Source organism: Halyomorpha halys, unplaced genomic scaffold (assembly GCF_000696795.3).
Source record: "Halyomorpha halys isolate HHAL.00 unplaced genomic scaffold, Hhal_1.1 Scaffold2663.1, whole genome shotgun sequence".
Taxonomy (NCBI): domain Eukaryota; kingdom Metazoa; phylum Arthropoda; class Insecta; order Hemiptera; family Pentatomidae; genus Halyomorpha; species Halyomorpha halys.
In genome coordinates, this window is record NW_027116666.1 from 9165 (window position 1) to 25571 (window position 16407).

The 16407-nt window shown below is 26.7% G+C and overlaps 1 protein-coding gene across 4 annotated transcripts in view; it reads right to left on the bottom strand.

The window, feature by feature from the left end:
* LOC106691670 (F-BAR domain only protein 2) overlaps positions 1-16407 on the bottom strand; it is a gene marked incomplete at both ends in the record, with an annotated part of 46992 nt that overhangs the window by 8032 nt on the left and 22553 nt on the right. For 2 of the 4 annotated variants that reach the window (XM_067053411.1, XM_067053409.1), the window contains 3 exon segments: positions 1402-1541; positions 2224-2326; positions 2644-2691. In XM_067053411.1, coding sequence (XP_066909512.1) covers positions 1402-1541; positions 2224-2326; positions 2644-2691 — 291 coding nt within the window. 4 annotated transcript variants of the gene reach the window in all.

Sequence of the window (16407 nt, forward strand, 5' to 3'; positions counted from 1 at the left end):
AGTGTAGAGAAATGATTATTTTCACGATATATAAATACTACAGTTGTTATCATTGTTTATTTATTTTTCTTACTTATTTCTTTGTATTTTTTTTTTTTTTTAATTTTAAACTACTCTTTATTTATTTTTTATTAGTTACTTCTTTTACAATTATTGTTATTATATCCTATATTATTTTATTTTCTTCAGTATAATCTCCTATTATTAGTAACGATATTTGTCAATCTAATTTTACTTAGTTATTATAGTTATTATTATTATTATGTAATAACTCATGTACTGTATCATTCTGTATTTTTCTCTTATCATTTTTCAATTTTTGTCATATCTTTATCACTACTTCCTGTATACGCGACATATTTGAAATCGAAATAAAACCTTTAAACTGTTTGCTGCCGACCTCCTCCCCACTTCCGCTTCATTGTTTCTTTCTGTTCAACCGATTCCTTGGAGCAGGTATGTTGTCCTGACTTGCTCTTTGTTCATTTATTATCATTTTATATCATTATTATTTTTATTATTCTTTCATGACGTTTATTTTATCTCTATAAATTTTTGTTTTCTTTTTTTCTTTCCCCGTATTGTTTTTGTTTTATGTGCATCTCCAGTACTTTTTTAGCTTTATATTTTACGTATTTTAATTAAGAAATTTTTACTCTTGCCATTGTTACTTGTTTTTATTGTTATCATTGTATCTTATCTTTGTATTTTTATTCTTATCATTGTATCTTATCTTTGTATTTTTATTCTTATCATTGTATCATTTTGTATCTTTTTAGCCCTGATGAAGTCCTGCAAAGTGGGGTGAAACGTCGGAAAATAAATAGTTGTAAACTATTTTTGTTTCACTTTTGACCGCAACCCTGACCATCTTATATATCATTTTTTTACGGTCAACTATAAATACATATATAAAATATATTTGATCGGCTCAGACAATTCAGACTAGCAAATGAATTTAAATGAATATTAAAGCAGTATCCCAGTTTAACAATGAAAAATTTAATGCATAAATCAAACTAAACACACCATCAAAATAAAAGAAAATAGGAAGTATAGTGCAGAAACATTTAAATTTAAACTGCAAATAAATAAAATTCACTGTATTTAAACTGTATAATAAGTCTGTCCATGTCTGTTGTCAGCAATACATGTAAGGTATAGCTAGCTAAATTTCCGTAGTTAGGTTAAATCAATAGATAATTTCTGAATAAAGCTTGTTTTTGTAATGCACTATCACAAGATATAAGCCAGGAGGGTGAAAACTTTGTAACAAAAGTTGTATTATCAGTTTGAGGTAAGTGAATAAGTTATTATTGTTGAGATTTTATTAAATATAAATTCGTACTTTGAAGTCTATTTAATATCTAAATGATAAAAAATAAAATTATAATGATGAACCTGAATCAGTGTCAGAACTTGAGTAGAAACTGCCACCAGTATCAATCTCCCATGGTTCAAGTTTCGGTCTCACACAATATCCTTCTTCATCAACCTCAGGGGTAGGGGTTTTGGACTTTTGAATTTCTTCCTTCTCCTCTCTAATGATACAAAGAAAAATTAATAAGATAAAATATTTGAATAAGATAAAGTGTTGAGAGTATAGTTCAGCTAATAAGTGAACAGTTGTTTACTGACAATGAAAAAAATCAAAAGAATATTCAAAATCAATTTATTATGCAATCTTAGGTTAAATGTTATTTGTAAATTATTTTACTATAGTTTAAAAAAGTTTAGAGTAAAAAATCAGCTGATGACGAGATAAGAGTCTATGGAGATAGGACTTTAATTAATATAAAGATTGATTAAAGTTAATGCCATCATAATAGTCTGGTACAATAACTAGTTATGGGAAACTGAATAAACAAAACAACAAAATATATAAATAAAATAATAATCACAAGTTTTCTTCTGTATTTATAGATATACTATTCAAGGAATAGTAGTTAATTTAAATTTAAAAGAAACAGAAATGGTGAAATGATCCAAGAAATAGTAATTATTTTAAATTTATAAGAAAGAGAAATGGCCAACTATACAAAAAATATTGTACATAAATGGCAATTTAAATTTTGATAGGTTATGGAATCTAAAAGAAAAAAGAAAATAAAATAAATTGAGAATAAAGAAGTGAATTTTTAACTCGGGTTTTATTTATATTTTACTGCCCAATGTGCAAATGCAATAAATAACATTTAAAATAAACAAAAAATCTAAACTCACACATCAGATTTTTCTTCCTTATTACTAGTATTATCAGGAGGCACATCTTTTTTCTTTTTTCCTTTCTTTTCTTTCTTTTTTTCACGACGACTTCGAAGGAACCCTAGAGGAGTAGGTAAAAGGAATGTACATAAAATCATGTTATGGAATCATTATTTTGTTTTAGATGGTAAAGTCTCCAGTGGATATGATTAATTCTAGGCTTAGCATTATATGTCTTTAAAAATGGATCAGAAATAATAAAAAATCCATAAAAGATTGAAATTTTAATACTTTTAGAAAATAGAAAATGAAATGTGTTCCATAAAAATGAACAATTTTATTTTTATTTTTAAGCAATCTAATGATTTTAAAAATAAAATGAAAACTAATTGTGGTAAAGTTTTAAGCTAAAGTGAAAAAAGGAAGAAACAACTAGACCTGATGTCCAAGCAGATATGCCTGTAGGTGATGGAATTTCGCAGATATCTGTCAGCCAGTAAGAACAAAAAGACACTTTCTAGATTATCAAGTAATTAAATGAACTTTTAGAAACAGGTCATTATAAATCACATAAAATTAGAAATCACAATACATTGAATTGGTAAATTTTGAAAAAGTAAAAAATGTAATGAAAAGTAACTAAAATAGCAGCAATTATCTCTTGAAAAAATAATTTTCTGGAGTCAAATTCTTAAATCATCCACAAGGAGTAGAAATAAAATAACAATTGTTGAACAAATAATGCAATATTCAACATTAAGCAAATATCTATTAACTAGTGAGAAAATACAGGGTCTTGAAGCATTAGGTTTGTTAGGCTTGTGGATAAGCTATTAATGGAATACTGTTAGTTTGCATAATTAAAGCTATTTAATTGTTTTCAAGCAAATCACACACATACATACAAACAAATAGTCTTAACAGTCCCACCGGATAAAAATGGATAAATAAGGTTTATGGTTGGTGATAATAAATAATAAATCGGTAAAATGGAAAAAAAAAAGAAGAGGAAAATATAAAAATAAAATTATGATGATACAATTTCTTACAATTCTTCATAGAATCAAGAATAAAAGGTTAGGAAGGAAATGAATGATGGAGGAAGAGGTATATGTTAACTAAGGATCATTTTTTTTAAACTTAGTTGACCATTATTTTTTTTTTACCATTAAATGAGTTTTACATTTGTGATACAAGATTTTTAATCAAAAAATTTTATCTATTCTTAAATAGTTCTTGTTTAAGTATCCTAATAATTGAATTCAAATATAAGAACCAAATAAATTAATGTGATCCTTAATTACATAAATAAATATAACTCAATAATAAAACTAAATCTAAAAAAGAATCTGTGCCAAAAGAAAAATAAAAGCTACTATAGAAATAATTATATTTAATAGGATAATTATAATCATATATAAATTAAATTTAAGTGTAATCCTTCATTGCAGTGATACTTCCTAAAAAGCAGTACCCATTTTTTAACAAAAACATTTTTTTATTTCTACAGATCTATGTGATTAATTCAACTCTTAATTATTACGTTACCTACAAACATTTTTAAATAAATGGAATTTTTAAACCAATCAATTTAAAATAAATTTAGTTTGAATACCCATTATTCTGTGTTGGTTATGTTCCATTAGTAATTGAACTGCACAGTTATAATACAACCACTAACAATAGTGAAGAATATATAATTAAATTGTGATTAAAATAGTTTAATCTAGCGTTTCATTCAATATACATAGAAAAACCAGTCTAATGCATATATGTTTTTGTAATTTACTAGAGAATGATTTCATTTAAGCCTCTTTGATTGGTTTCATATAAAACAATACAGTTATCTGTTATTTTCCATTATTTTCTGTTATGGAAGAATACAATAATGGTTTAGATAAATTTTAGCTAGTTTCAACCATATTTTTCACTTTTTAAATTTCTTTCTTAATTTAATTGATAATACTAAATGTCATTTAAATTGATACTTCGAAAGATTACAAGATTTGTATATAAATAAATATTCTCTTTTGTGTATGAATGACTGGTTGTATCACATAAAAAGTCAGTTTTGAAGATAACAGTAATAAAATATGAGTGAATTCAGTAGAAATTTTTTAGTAAATTGAATGTACTCCAGCAGTTAAAGCTGAATTTTTATTCTTTAGACAGGGTGTCTAGCAAACCAGCTTGAAGAAATTCCTTAACTTTTTCCTCAAAATTTTCCCTGACCATTTTTAAATCTATAACACTTGTTACCTCATCAGGCATGCATCAAATAATGATTATATATTGTTCACTACTATTTTTACTCATTAAATGCACCTATCATATACTGACGCAGCTGAAATTTAAACTAAGATTAGAATTTTGACAGTTATTTATTGGACAGTAATATTTAGAAAAAAAACTCTCCAAATTCTTACACAGTGGTTCATTATTTCTATAATAATTTATGAATATTGAAATACATGTATATGCTCATAAGAAATTAAATTTTGAATGAAAAAAATTATTTGGACTGCCTACCTTTTTTGGCATTGGTAAAATCATTCCATTATTCCTATAATGATGGTTTGGATAAGGAAGTACAAAACCTCTAATCAGCCACCATTTTGAAACAAAACAATAGATAATACATCATGACCCAAGAATTATTCTGAGATGACCTGTGACTCCAATGACAAAACCCCAAAAATAAGAATAGTAGTCTAAGAGAAAATCTCGGAATGAAAACTTGACTCCTCTACAATCTGATTATAATGAGTTAGTTACCTGTGGAGGCTCTTTTCAAAAAATGGCTTGAAAATCCCAAAAAGATCCTACAGTGATTTTTTAAACTTTTATTTATTCACAATGAGTTGCTCGATAACCATCTTATCGATAATGTGCGAGGATAATTTAATCTTTTGATAAATCAAAATGTTTATAAATAACTTAGTATGCAATACCTCATGGCTTCTCTCACCATGTAACCCTTCCTCTCAACTCACGGATAAATATTCTCAAATGCATGAGATATTAAATTGAACTTCACTTATATTTCATAATACTATTGAAATATGGGTAGTCCAATAGAAATGGTGACAAAGTTATACAATCATACACTTGGTGGATTTTTTAAAGGCTTGTTATAACAATTAGGAAACAATTATTAATCGTTTGTTATTAGAATTTTCTGACTGTGGCAGTTTTTTTGGTTAATTCTCAGATTACCTGACTTCTTCCAGACAATTCCAAAATTAAAAAATTCCCTGGCTTTTCCATGTCACTAGATACCCAATAAGAGAGAGGTCAATTATCCACATAAATTAATGAATATTCATTTTTAGATTGATTATGAAAAACCTTCAAGGCTAAAACTTAATAATTAAATTTTATCAGGTTCCACAAGCCAATAAGTGACTAATTACCACTCTTAGACACTGGATTATTTTTAAAAATGTCAACAGGTTAAAATTGGCCAAGTAATACATAATGGTTTTTATGAATTTATTTTTAGGATCCAATATTTAATGAAGAGATAATTAAAAAATATGCATATTTAGATTAATTAATATAATTATATTAATTCATGTTTTATTTACGTTACCCACAAAATACACATTTCACACAATATCAGATAAAATCTGCTCATCTCTCTCTGTTTTAAGAAGTGGCTACTTGCTTAAGGAGTAGTTAGAGTAATCTTCAACAAAAACTTCCTGAAGAAAATTCTATTTTCCTTTAAAAATTTAATTAATTTTTATTCCTCAAAATGGAAAAAGGGAGAAATAAGTTGTTTTTATTGATTAAAGAGCTCATTCCTCATGGTAACTGAATAGTGATCAATAATATATAACAAAGAAAATTTGACCGGTTCCAGTTAGCATCATTATAATGTTTAACAAGCAATAATATAGTAAAAAAAAAAATATCAAGAATTACAGTATTTAAAAAAAAAATAATTATAGAGGAATAATTCGAAATTATGTTTAAAGGATCTTAGCTACTAATCAGATTGTTTTCATAATCACATCATATCTATATATTTGTAATGAAGAGAATCAATTATAAAAAGTAAATAACAAATGTTGAAAAATAATGGAGTAGATTTAATCCTTAACTTATCAAGTTTTTAGTTTACAGATTTTCAATCCAAAACACAATCAATAAATTAAATTGGGTAAAAGCTTTAAAATGTAATTATCTGTTATGTTGTGTTATGTTATGAAATGAAAAAATATTAATCCCAAGTTAGCAAATTATGACGACTTTATATAATAGAAAATATTTATTGAATTAAAGCTTGAAAAATCTTATATATTACAGTTTATTTGATAACAATAATCTGAGCTTATAATGCAACAATATTTGATACTTCGTTAAAATACCAATAGCCCAAATGATTGATAGGCTGAAGTGAAATAAGAAATTAAAGATTATGATTACAACTACAATTACTATAAAAACATATTTAAGTTAGTTCGTATTATTATAATACAGTTGGCTCTTGACTTACAACCACCTCAAATTGCGGTCATTCGGACTTACAACAAAAAAAAAAAATTAATATTTTTTTTTATTTGTTGTCACTTTGGGACACCTAGTGTAAAACAAGATGATTCAATCGATTCTATTTATTATTCAGATAATGCAATTGATTCTGCCAGCCAGTGTCCTGCCAGTTCATAGTGTCTAATGAAGAAAATGAGTACATTTGATACCCTGAACGTAACATATTATGTAATACTCCCCAATACTCCCCATCTATGTATATTTAGAAAAGAAATCAAATATTTTCTTTTTAAAACAATTTTGATCCTTTTTCTTTCAACTTTATTCTTTTTTAACATCCGACGTTTCGACCTCTCAGGTCATTCTCAAGGATTCCTTATTTTGTTTTCATTTTTTTTCTTTAAAATTCTTAAATGCCGGCTAATTGCCTTTGTCCCAATAAATTCTTCTATTAAATTATTTCCCAAATTTAAAACTTTTATTAACCACTTTTATGTTCATTTACAAACTCCAAACAGCACAACTTTGGAGTTTGTAAATGAACATAAAAGTGGTTAATAAAAGTTTTAAATTTGGGAAATAATTTAATAGAAGAATTTATTGGGACAAAGGCAATTAGCCGGCATTTAAGAATTTTAAAGAAAAAAAATGAAAACAAAATAAGGAATCCTTGAGAATGACCTGAGAGGTCGAAACGTCGGATGTTAAAAAAGAATAAAGTTGAGAGAAAAAGGATCAAAATTGTTTTAAAAAGAAACTAAACCACTCTCAAACAACTATATTAATAAAAAAAGAAATCAAATATTTTTAGATAAATACTTTGATGCTAATTTCTTTTCTGAACATTTTGACTTAAGACAGAGGAGAATGAACGGAACCCCATAGTAATTCAAGATTTGGAAGTAATGTTGATGTGAATTTTTTTCCGACTTATGACCATTTCGATTTATGAAAGGTGGATGAATGAAACTCTATAGTAATTCAAGATCTGAATGTAATGAAATTTTATTTGAATAAGAACTAATATAAAACCAACCTTAGAACAATCTTTCAAAGAAAAATAGAATTATTTATTTTGAGATTAACCAGAAGGAATATTGATTTCATTTTTAGTATTCCTAACATGACCATCTGAAGGAGTAACATAGGGGATGAAGAAGATATTATTTTTAAAGAAATTTAATTTTTAAGGAACATGTGTATAAGACTTCAAGGTCTCAAAATAACTAAAAACAATTTTTAAAATTGTAATAAATATTTCAAAAAAACTTAGCAATTATGAAGCTCAGATCAACTTAAACCTAAGAACTATTTTTTTTAATTAAAAAGTTTTTTTTCCACATTTGAGAAAAGAGAAATTAAATTTCAAATATTTCCTGATGTTCTAACAAAGCTACTGATGAATAATAGATAACATCTAACAGACTGTGTATGACAGAATAAAATTTTAACATATGGACAAATAATGCAGAAGATTAAAACTTACAAGGTAACAGATGAAATAAAAATTGAAAACAAACAAGAAGAAATTACGCTTATCAATATCGTTTAACTTCCTAATAATGCTGTTTACATCAAATACTTAATGGGATACTAAAAATAAATCTATATAGGCAGCTAATGTTTGTAACACATCGATTACATAACTTGAATGACATAAGAAACAGTGCAGGTTCAGATAAAAATAAAATGAAAAATCAATTTCAAAACTTTAAATAGACAAAAAAGTTTCTCAAAAATCTTTCACTCTGTACAGTAACTGAAAAATTGAATTATCTATGAATTAAATTAATACGACAAACGTTTGAGCATACACACACAAGCGTGCATACACACTTTTTAAAACGTTTTGATTTATTTTAATGGTTTACACACATTTATAGCTACATAAAATGTGTAATGTGCAAAATAAATGAAAAAAACTGTAATTCAAATGGAAGCATAGATAATGATTCTATTAAAATTGACAAAAAAAAAAAAGTTGATATTATTAAATTCGAAGTTTCCTAATAATAAATAGAAACAACCAAAAGCTTCACTCTTTAATATTAAAATCAAGCATATAAACCATATATATCAATAAAAAAGAATAAAAAGTGAGCAGTACCATAACCATAATATACAAGCTTCTCAATCACATAAAGTAGCACATTAGCAGTGTTAATATATTAATTTTTGTTACTGTAGGTATGTATCTACTAATCTAAAATAACCAGGAAATTAAATAAATAAATTATTTTCTTTATAATATGTTGAACTGAAAAATTTTATGACATGAACAACTAAATTGTACAAAATAGAAATTAAAAAAAAAAAAAAAAAATAACTAATTACTTAATTAAGAAAAAAAACATGATCTGAGGCATAAGATTTTATTTATTTATAGAACTTGAAAAATATGTTTATAAGTAGAGTATTGAATGCAGTTGCGATTATTAATTTATTGAAATTTCAGTAAAAATCAAAATATTTTATAATTTAAGAAGTCGGTTGGGGGTGTAGTAAGAAAAGAATGTAAAAGGATAAATAAAACATAATTTAAATGAACACCAATGTCTTGGCGAAAGTGGCACGCCTCCCAAAGCATTACAACATGTCATAATTGTAAGTCGTTCTTTGGTGGATTTGTGACCAGAAGCATATTTTTCAACTGAGTAAATAATTTTGTTTTGTAGGCAAAAAAGCCAGGAGTTTCACAGAAAGGCTTGATAACATTAGCATTCCTAGAATATGAATTGGGCTAGTAGTTACCGGAAACATCTCATTCATACCATAGCAGCTTGCTGTGTTTTTCTGTTCATTATTGTTAAGAATAATACATAATTAACAATATGTAATTAATAATAATGTAATTAAAAATAAGCTTACATATTCATTTTTTTAAAATAAATATTATACACATAAAATAAATGGTGTAAAAATTTAAAAAATAACAAAATTGGCCGCTCAAAACCTTTGTTATTAGAGCCTCAGATAATGAGGGTTCTAATGTACCTTGAATGCAAGAGTTATGACCCATATATAATATACCTAATCCAAATGGCCATAGTTCTTTCTAACAAAATAAAAGTCTGGTTAATAAAAGAAGGTAAGAAGGCTGGCCTATGAGTGGGATATAAGGATGATGTGTTACCACCATGAACTTCAACACAGCCTATTGGTTGGTAGAAGAGTGAAATATATGCTACAGTGAAAACGGTTAAGAAAGTAACTGATGATTAGTAAAATTTCAATTAATCGTGGAAATACTAAGACTTTAGAAGAGTACTAATTGTAGGTAGTCCCACATTTGTGTGTATTTAAACTAGTCACAATGGTTTCTGAACCATAATACCTCACACCAGTTTTCTTTCTATTAATTAAATAAAAAAGATTTTTTCTTTAAATAAACTAATTTTTCGAAGAAAACACAACTATCTAATTAAATAACACCAGACACACTAAAAATATTCATAATTTAAAAATGACTAAAATATATGAAAGTTAAAAGAGTATTAGTTAATAAAAATTATGAATAGATAAATTAAATTTATGAAGTTATAAAAGCTCGAATAGAAACTATTATGCCAGAAGTTGGCAGCTTAATGAAGCATGGAGCATGCTACCCATTCCTTTAAAAGTGCTTTTGACAGGGGTATTAAAATGTTAGGTAAGACCCTGATCATGTACTTTAAATGGAGAAATATGACAAATACATGAATGTATTGTATGCTTATATATTAAAAATGTACTCATAAAAATTGTAATATCGATTTTCCTTTGATAGATACTGTCTGTTTAATACTAATAATGATAATCTGCAATATAAATTAATTTGATCTCAGGAGCTATATAAACTCATGCTGCAAACTACACAAATCGACATTTAAAAGTTAAAACTTTAAGAGAAAATAAGCTAAATCCTTAGTAGATTGAAGGATAAATAATAATGAACACAAACATCGTACTTATTGATAATATTTAATAATGAAAGAATCATTAACTATTCCACTGCTCATAATCACTCATTTCTAAAAGAAACTGGAATCAATCTAATCTTCATTAAAAAAAAAAAAAAAAAAAGGAACTTAAAATCAACTACAAATGTTATAATAACAAACATTTGCTATTATAGCATATCAAGTCACATTAAGTATCTATTTTTATTTATGTTTTGTCAGATACTTCATATGTATTTGGAGGAAATCCTAGCCAAGGAACTTATCCACTTAGCTGAACTTAAAAAAAATAATGTGACAACTCTATAAACAACGAAAAACATGAGATTCTTGAACTCAAATTTTATTGGAAAATTCTTTAGTCATGCTACCCGAAGGAGGAAATAACCTTACAAATTTATGTCTTTAATGATTAGTAACTGCAGCAGAAAACCTTCTTTTGTGACAATAAAGCATGTAAAAAGTGAGCTAAGGCGTACTTGAAGAATTTGAAAAAAAGAATATGAAATTGCTCAGCGTTATCTCGAAATTTGATCCCATTAAATTGAGAGTAGTTTGTATAAATGGTTTTTTTATCATGTAAAAACTTAGACTCTCCAGAAAACATTTGCGACAGGTCCTGTGCGTTCTGGCTTATTCCATCACTGCTAATAAACAGCATTATGAATCACAAACATACACAAAACAATATATTAGACAGATTGTTGGTAAGATCAAAATAATAACCACAAATTGTATTTATCAGCTAACATCAAATGAGCAAATTTACATAACATAACATAACTTTTACTTTATAGTTAATAATTTTGTTAAGTCATTCTTTTTTAGTTTTAATGTCTTCATTTTATACATATTTTTCCATCTACTTTTTGTGAGATAATTTAACCATCTTATAAAGTAAACACCATTTATTTGTGCGTGTATATTGCTTATATTACTTATTGCTATATTAGTATACACGCGTGTATACATGCTTATGCTATATCTTTTCAGTAGATATATTGTTCTTTTGATTTTTATCAATAGTTCTGTACTTAATCTTAAATTAAAATAAGTTATAATGTACACTACTTATATAATGTAAACATTTTATTTTTACTATTACACTGGCTGGATTCTTGCCTCTAACTTCTATCTCTCTTAAACCTCTCCTCTATCACTATTTTTATGTTATTTACCTGGACCTTTCCTTGTTTTTGAACTAAATTATTAATTAATTTATCTAATTTTTATTTCATGTTTGAAGAATATTGTAACTATAATTTGTCTATTATATCTGCATAATTGATATTCATGTTTTATGTGTCAGTTTTGTGATTAACAGTATTATTAATATATATACAGATAGCTCCCCTTCAATCTTCTATATTGGTAATTTTTCAAAATTATGGCATTTTTAAAATCAAAACCATCATTTTTCTTCATGTAGTAATGTTCCAGTCTAGGTTTTCCCTAGACACATTTGGTTACGATTTTGAGTTTGTTTTATACATCACATATTTAATCAAATTTTTGCATTTTATCCTTCATGATGTCTGACAAGTTCAATTTGTTGCCATTGTCAATTTAATGATATGATGATCATATATGTTGAATGTTTTAGCTATTTTTTCTGTCTCATCATGTAAACAACTACTAATGAAAATCAAAAGGACAAATTATTTCAATAATTTTAATTTATAAACACTATGTTCAACATTTCGGTAAACAAGGCATCCTCAGGGACAAAAATTTAATTTGTACATTCCATTATAGACTCTTAGACTCAACTTCCAAGGTAGAGTCGGGTATAAAAGCAATAAAAATAAAAAGTAAATAAATCAAAAGGACTATATTACTACTGAAAAAGTTAAAAATCTATTATGTATTAAAAATCAATACGCACACACAAACAAATGGTGTTTATTTTAAAAGATGATATAATTATTGTTCATCCTGTAGATGAGAGAAGAGCCCTGAAAAGTAGGTGTAAAAATATGTATGAAATAAAGACATTAAAAGGAAGGACTTTTCACAAAATTACCAAATATAAAATAACAACCATATAATGCAAATAACACTTTATATTCTTACTTTAGTTTTAGTAATGTGGCATATTGGCAGTATTTAGACGATGGTATAGTATGTATTCTAAACATATAGCTACTAATACTTATACTCTATATACCGATAAAATAGAATATGGATATGAGGAAAACAATACAAATATTTGCAATATTCATAGTAAGAGAGAGCATGTGAGAGATGATGATCTCGAGGATTCACCTGTTAAATAATTCTGTCTGATTCTGAATCAATTCCTGACAAACATGGAAAAGAATAGTCATTGACTGATAATTCTTCAGTTCTAGAAGTTTTTAGGTCACCTTCAAATAAATGTTGGTACTTTTCTTGAATCTATAACCGATGTGGTGAATTTATTTATTGGAAATGATTTGTTCACATATTTTATAGAGAAATTGAATAGGTCACCTAAAAATAAGTGAAATGGAAGGCTATCACTATGTCTAAAATGAGGAAATTCTTGGGATTAATTATTTTCAAGGGCTAAGTTAGAAAAGACAGATGACGATCACTGGACCGTATATTCACAAACACAGAAACATCATTCTTTGCAGGATCAATGTCTAGAGATAGATTTTGACAAATATTGAAGGTGTAGCATTTGAACAATAACAAAAATACTAACAATGCATCCAACATATTAACCAAAGTGATTAATTCATCCAAACTTAAAGAAAATATCCCTTGGAGTAAAATATATCATTATAACTTGGAGAGGGTGGTTTCTGTACAGAGTTTATAATGCTAGAAAACTCTTAAAATATGGATTACTGGTGAGAATATTATGAGACAATGAAACAGGATACATTGGTAATATGGTAATTTATTCTGGTCAGTGAATATAGTTGATTGAGACAATAGATATGCTTGTATCTTCAAATACAGATGTCAACCACAACTTAAATGAATAAATTGTAAGAGAATAGTCCGGGTGGCAGTTAACAAAATATTAAAAGAAAACTATTTATTGTAAACCAAAGTTTTCCCATCTTACCACACCGACGAAACCCTGCGAAGTAGGGTAAAACGTTGGTTTACAATAAATAGTTTTCTTTTACTATTTTGATACCTTTACTAACCCCCACCCAGACTATCCTCCAACAACCTACTCCATATGGTCAACTATCTTCTTCCAATTTAAATGAATATAAATATATTTATATTTATATAACTACAATAATAGTGTTAAAAATTATTTTCTCTAACTATAGCTCTTTTGTAAAAACAATTAGATTATGCAGAATAATCAGAAAATATAAAGGTTTACTGGAGTAATACAAAAAATCTCAAAAATGAACAGATAATAATTTGCCATAAAGAGGATATTTTACTTTAAATTTGGTAATCAAAGAAAGAAGTTAGCCTTATTATCAATATATAAGGCAGAAATGAAAGACTTAATTTATATATTAGTAAATATGGAGTGAAAGTGCTCTATGATCCCTAATACCATTGTCTATAAATACTGACAAATATAATATTACATACACAAAAAAAAAAGTTCATCAGACATTTAGCCATTGTATAGCCTACTATTAAGTATAGATAAACAAATTTAAACCCTTCCATTCAAAAATTGAGGTTTTAGATATCAAAATAGGTAGATTCAAAACATTTTTAGACAATAATTAATAATAATAATAATTCTTAATATATTTCATCTACAAAGTTTATTTTCTCATACAAGGAAAAATAATAAAATGTTAGATATTAATAAGTTGGATTTTAACGAATTTGTAGAGTTTATGTTGAAAATAAAATATAAATCCTCACTCAAGCTTTGGTTACATTTAAATCCATATAAACCGTAATACTATTAAAAAAATAAATCAATGGATCGTTATAGAACCTTTTCAAAAGAACTTTTGAGGTCAGAAAAAATTATATATATCCTACAAATCGATGGTTAAAATGAGATGTTATAAGAATAAAGTGTTGATATTTTTTTTTTTCTTTATCATTATAAAAATTGTATTATAATTTTGTTTTGGTACTTACAAGGATATTGCAGCAATAATATATAAATATATTCATCCCTTCTTAACGGATGCTTCCGTATATCAATATATTGGATAAAATCATCATTCTCTATAGTTTTAAATAATAATGATAATTTAGTAATTAATCAAATTATTTTAAGGAAATTAAGTCAGTAAAATAAAAATATATTCAGGAAACTTAATCAGCTAGTTCTACCAGTTAGAAATAATAATTGAGAATACTAGCTACAATCTATTCATTGAAACATGATAATTTTATGTACTAAAACTTTTGTAATAATCTAGTGGTGACTATTTTGGTCATATAAATAACAATAAAATGAAATTTTCAAACAAGTAAAAATTCAGAATACATATTTAGACTCTAATAAGTGGCTAAACTATTACATTATTAGCTATTACATACATACGCCGATTTCTAAGCTTATTATAAGTTATTACATTATTTTAGTAAATATAATGCTAGATAATAATAGACACCCTGATACATCCTCTTAGTATTGGTGTTTTTATTTTCACTTATCTATATATGGAATATATAGTAAGGAAAAGTATTGTGATCATGCAAAATTTTGAATTCGAGTTTTTGACAGAAATATATGTTTTGAGGTCCCTGAGTAACAAAAACCTATTCTTGCAAAATGATCTGTGTATCTGTGCCTAGTTCAAAAATGAAAAGTCGTATAAAACTGAAATTACATATTTAAGGGAATATTCTTAGGGGGTGACAGCAACTTTTTCGATAAAACCGATAGACTGGAAGTGCCGCTTTATAGAATTGATTTTTCATATTTTTTCAATTATTACAAAACGATTCCAACAATTTCAATTAAACTCGCCATGTCAATGTAGAATTAAATTATCTTTAATATCAGCTGGTTTTAGCAAAATTTAAATAGTCTAACAGATCTTAAATAACAAATATAAAAAAAATCTTCTAAAGTACCTTTCATTTTGTTAATTTGAAAAAAATTAACAGTTCTCATTGTTAGTTTAATAATAAAAAATAGATAAACATAAAACATCAAAGAATTTTATAAATAAAAGAAGGAAAAATCAAATTCTAATGCAAAAAGCCAAGACCACACAATCTTTCCCAACAGCATTACAACTTCGTTATCGTTTTTAGGGGGTGTGGGTGGCCGCGGGGTAAGGCCCATGGTTACTAACTCCAAGGGCCCGAGTTCAAATCCGGCTGGGCTGGGCAGAAAATTGTTTTCTGTTACACTGTAGCCGTGAGTCAACTCTTGTGGGTTCTGGAGCCCTCCTGGGGTCCACCCAGCCTCCTAAATTGGGTGCCCTTAATTGGGTAAAAATCTGGAGGTCGAGCGTGATTCTGATCAAATCACCTCCTTGCACAATCGTTTGTCTAGTAACAGTACTCCCTTACAAAGTACTGAACACCTGACCCTTCATGGGTTGTAGTAGTACAGGTTTAACTTTTTTAATTTATCTTTTGTTAATTTGTTGTATTCTTGGCAGTAACAAAATTTATATTCATTAATACCATCCCAATAAATCCTAAAATATGATTTTTTATAACAGAAAAATAGAAATGTTCTTGTTTGGGGTAATGGGAAGAAACAATAGTTTCAGTTTCAATAGAATGAGGTAATTTCAAATACTACTGAATAATTTTTTGTCAAAAACTCACAAAAAAGATTTTTTTTTCTTTATAATCATAAAATTCTTTCTTGAGACTG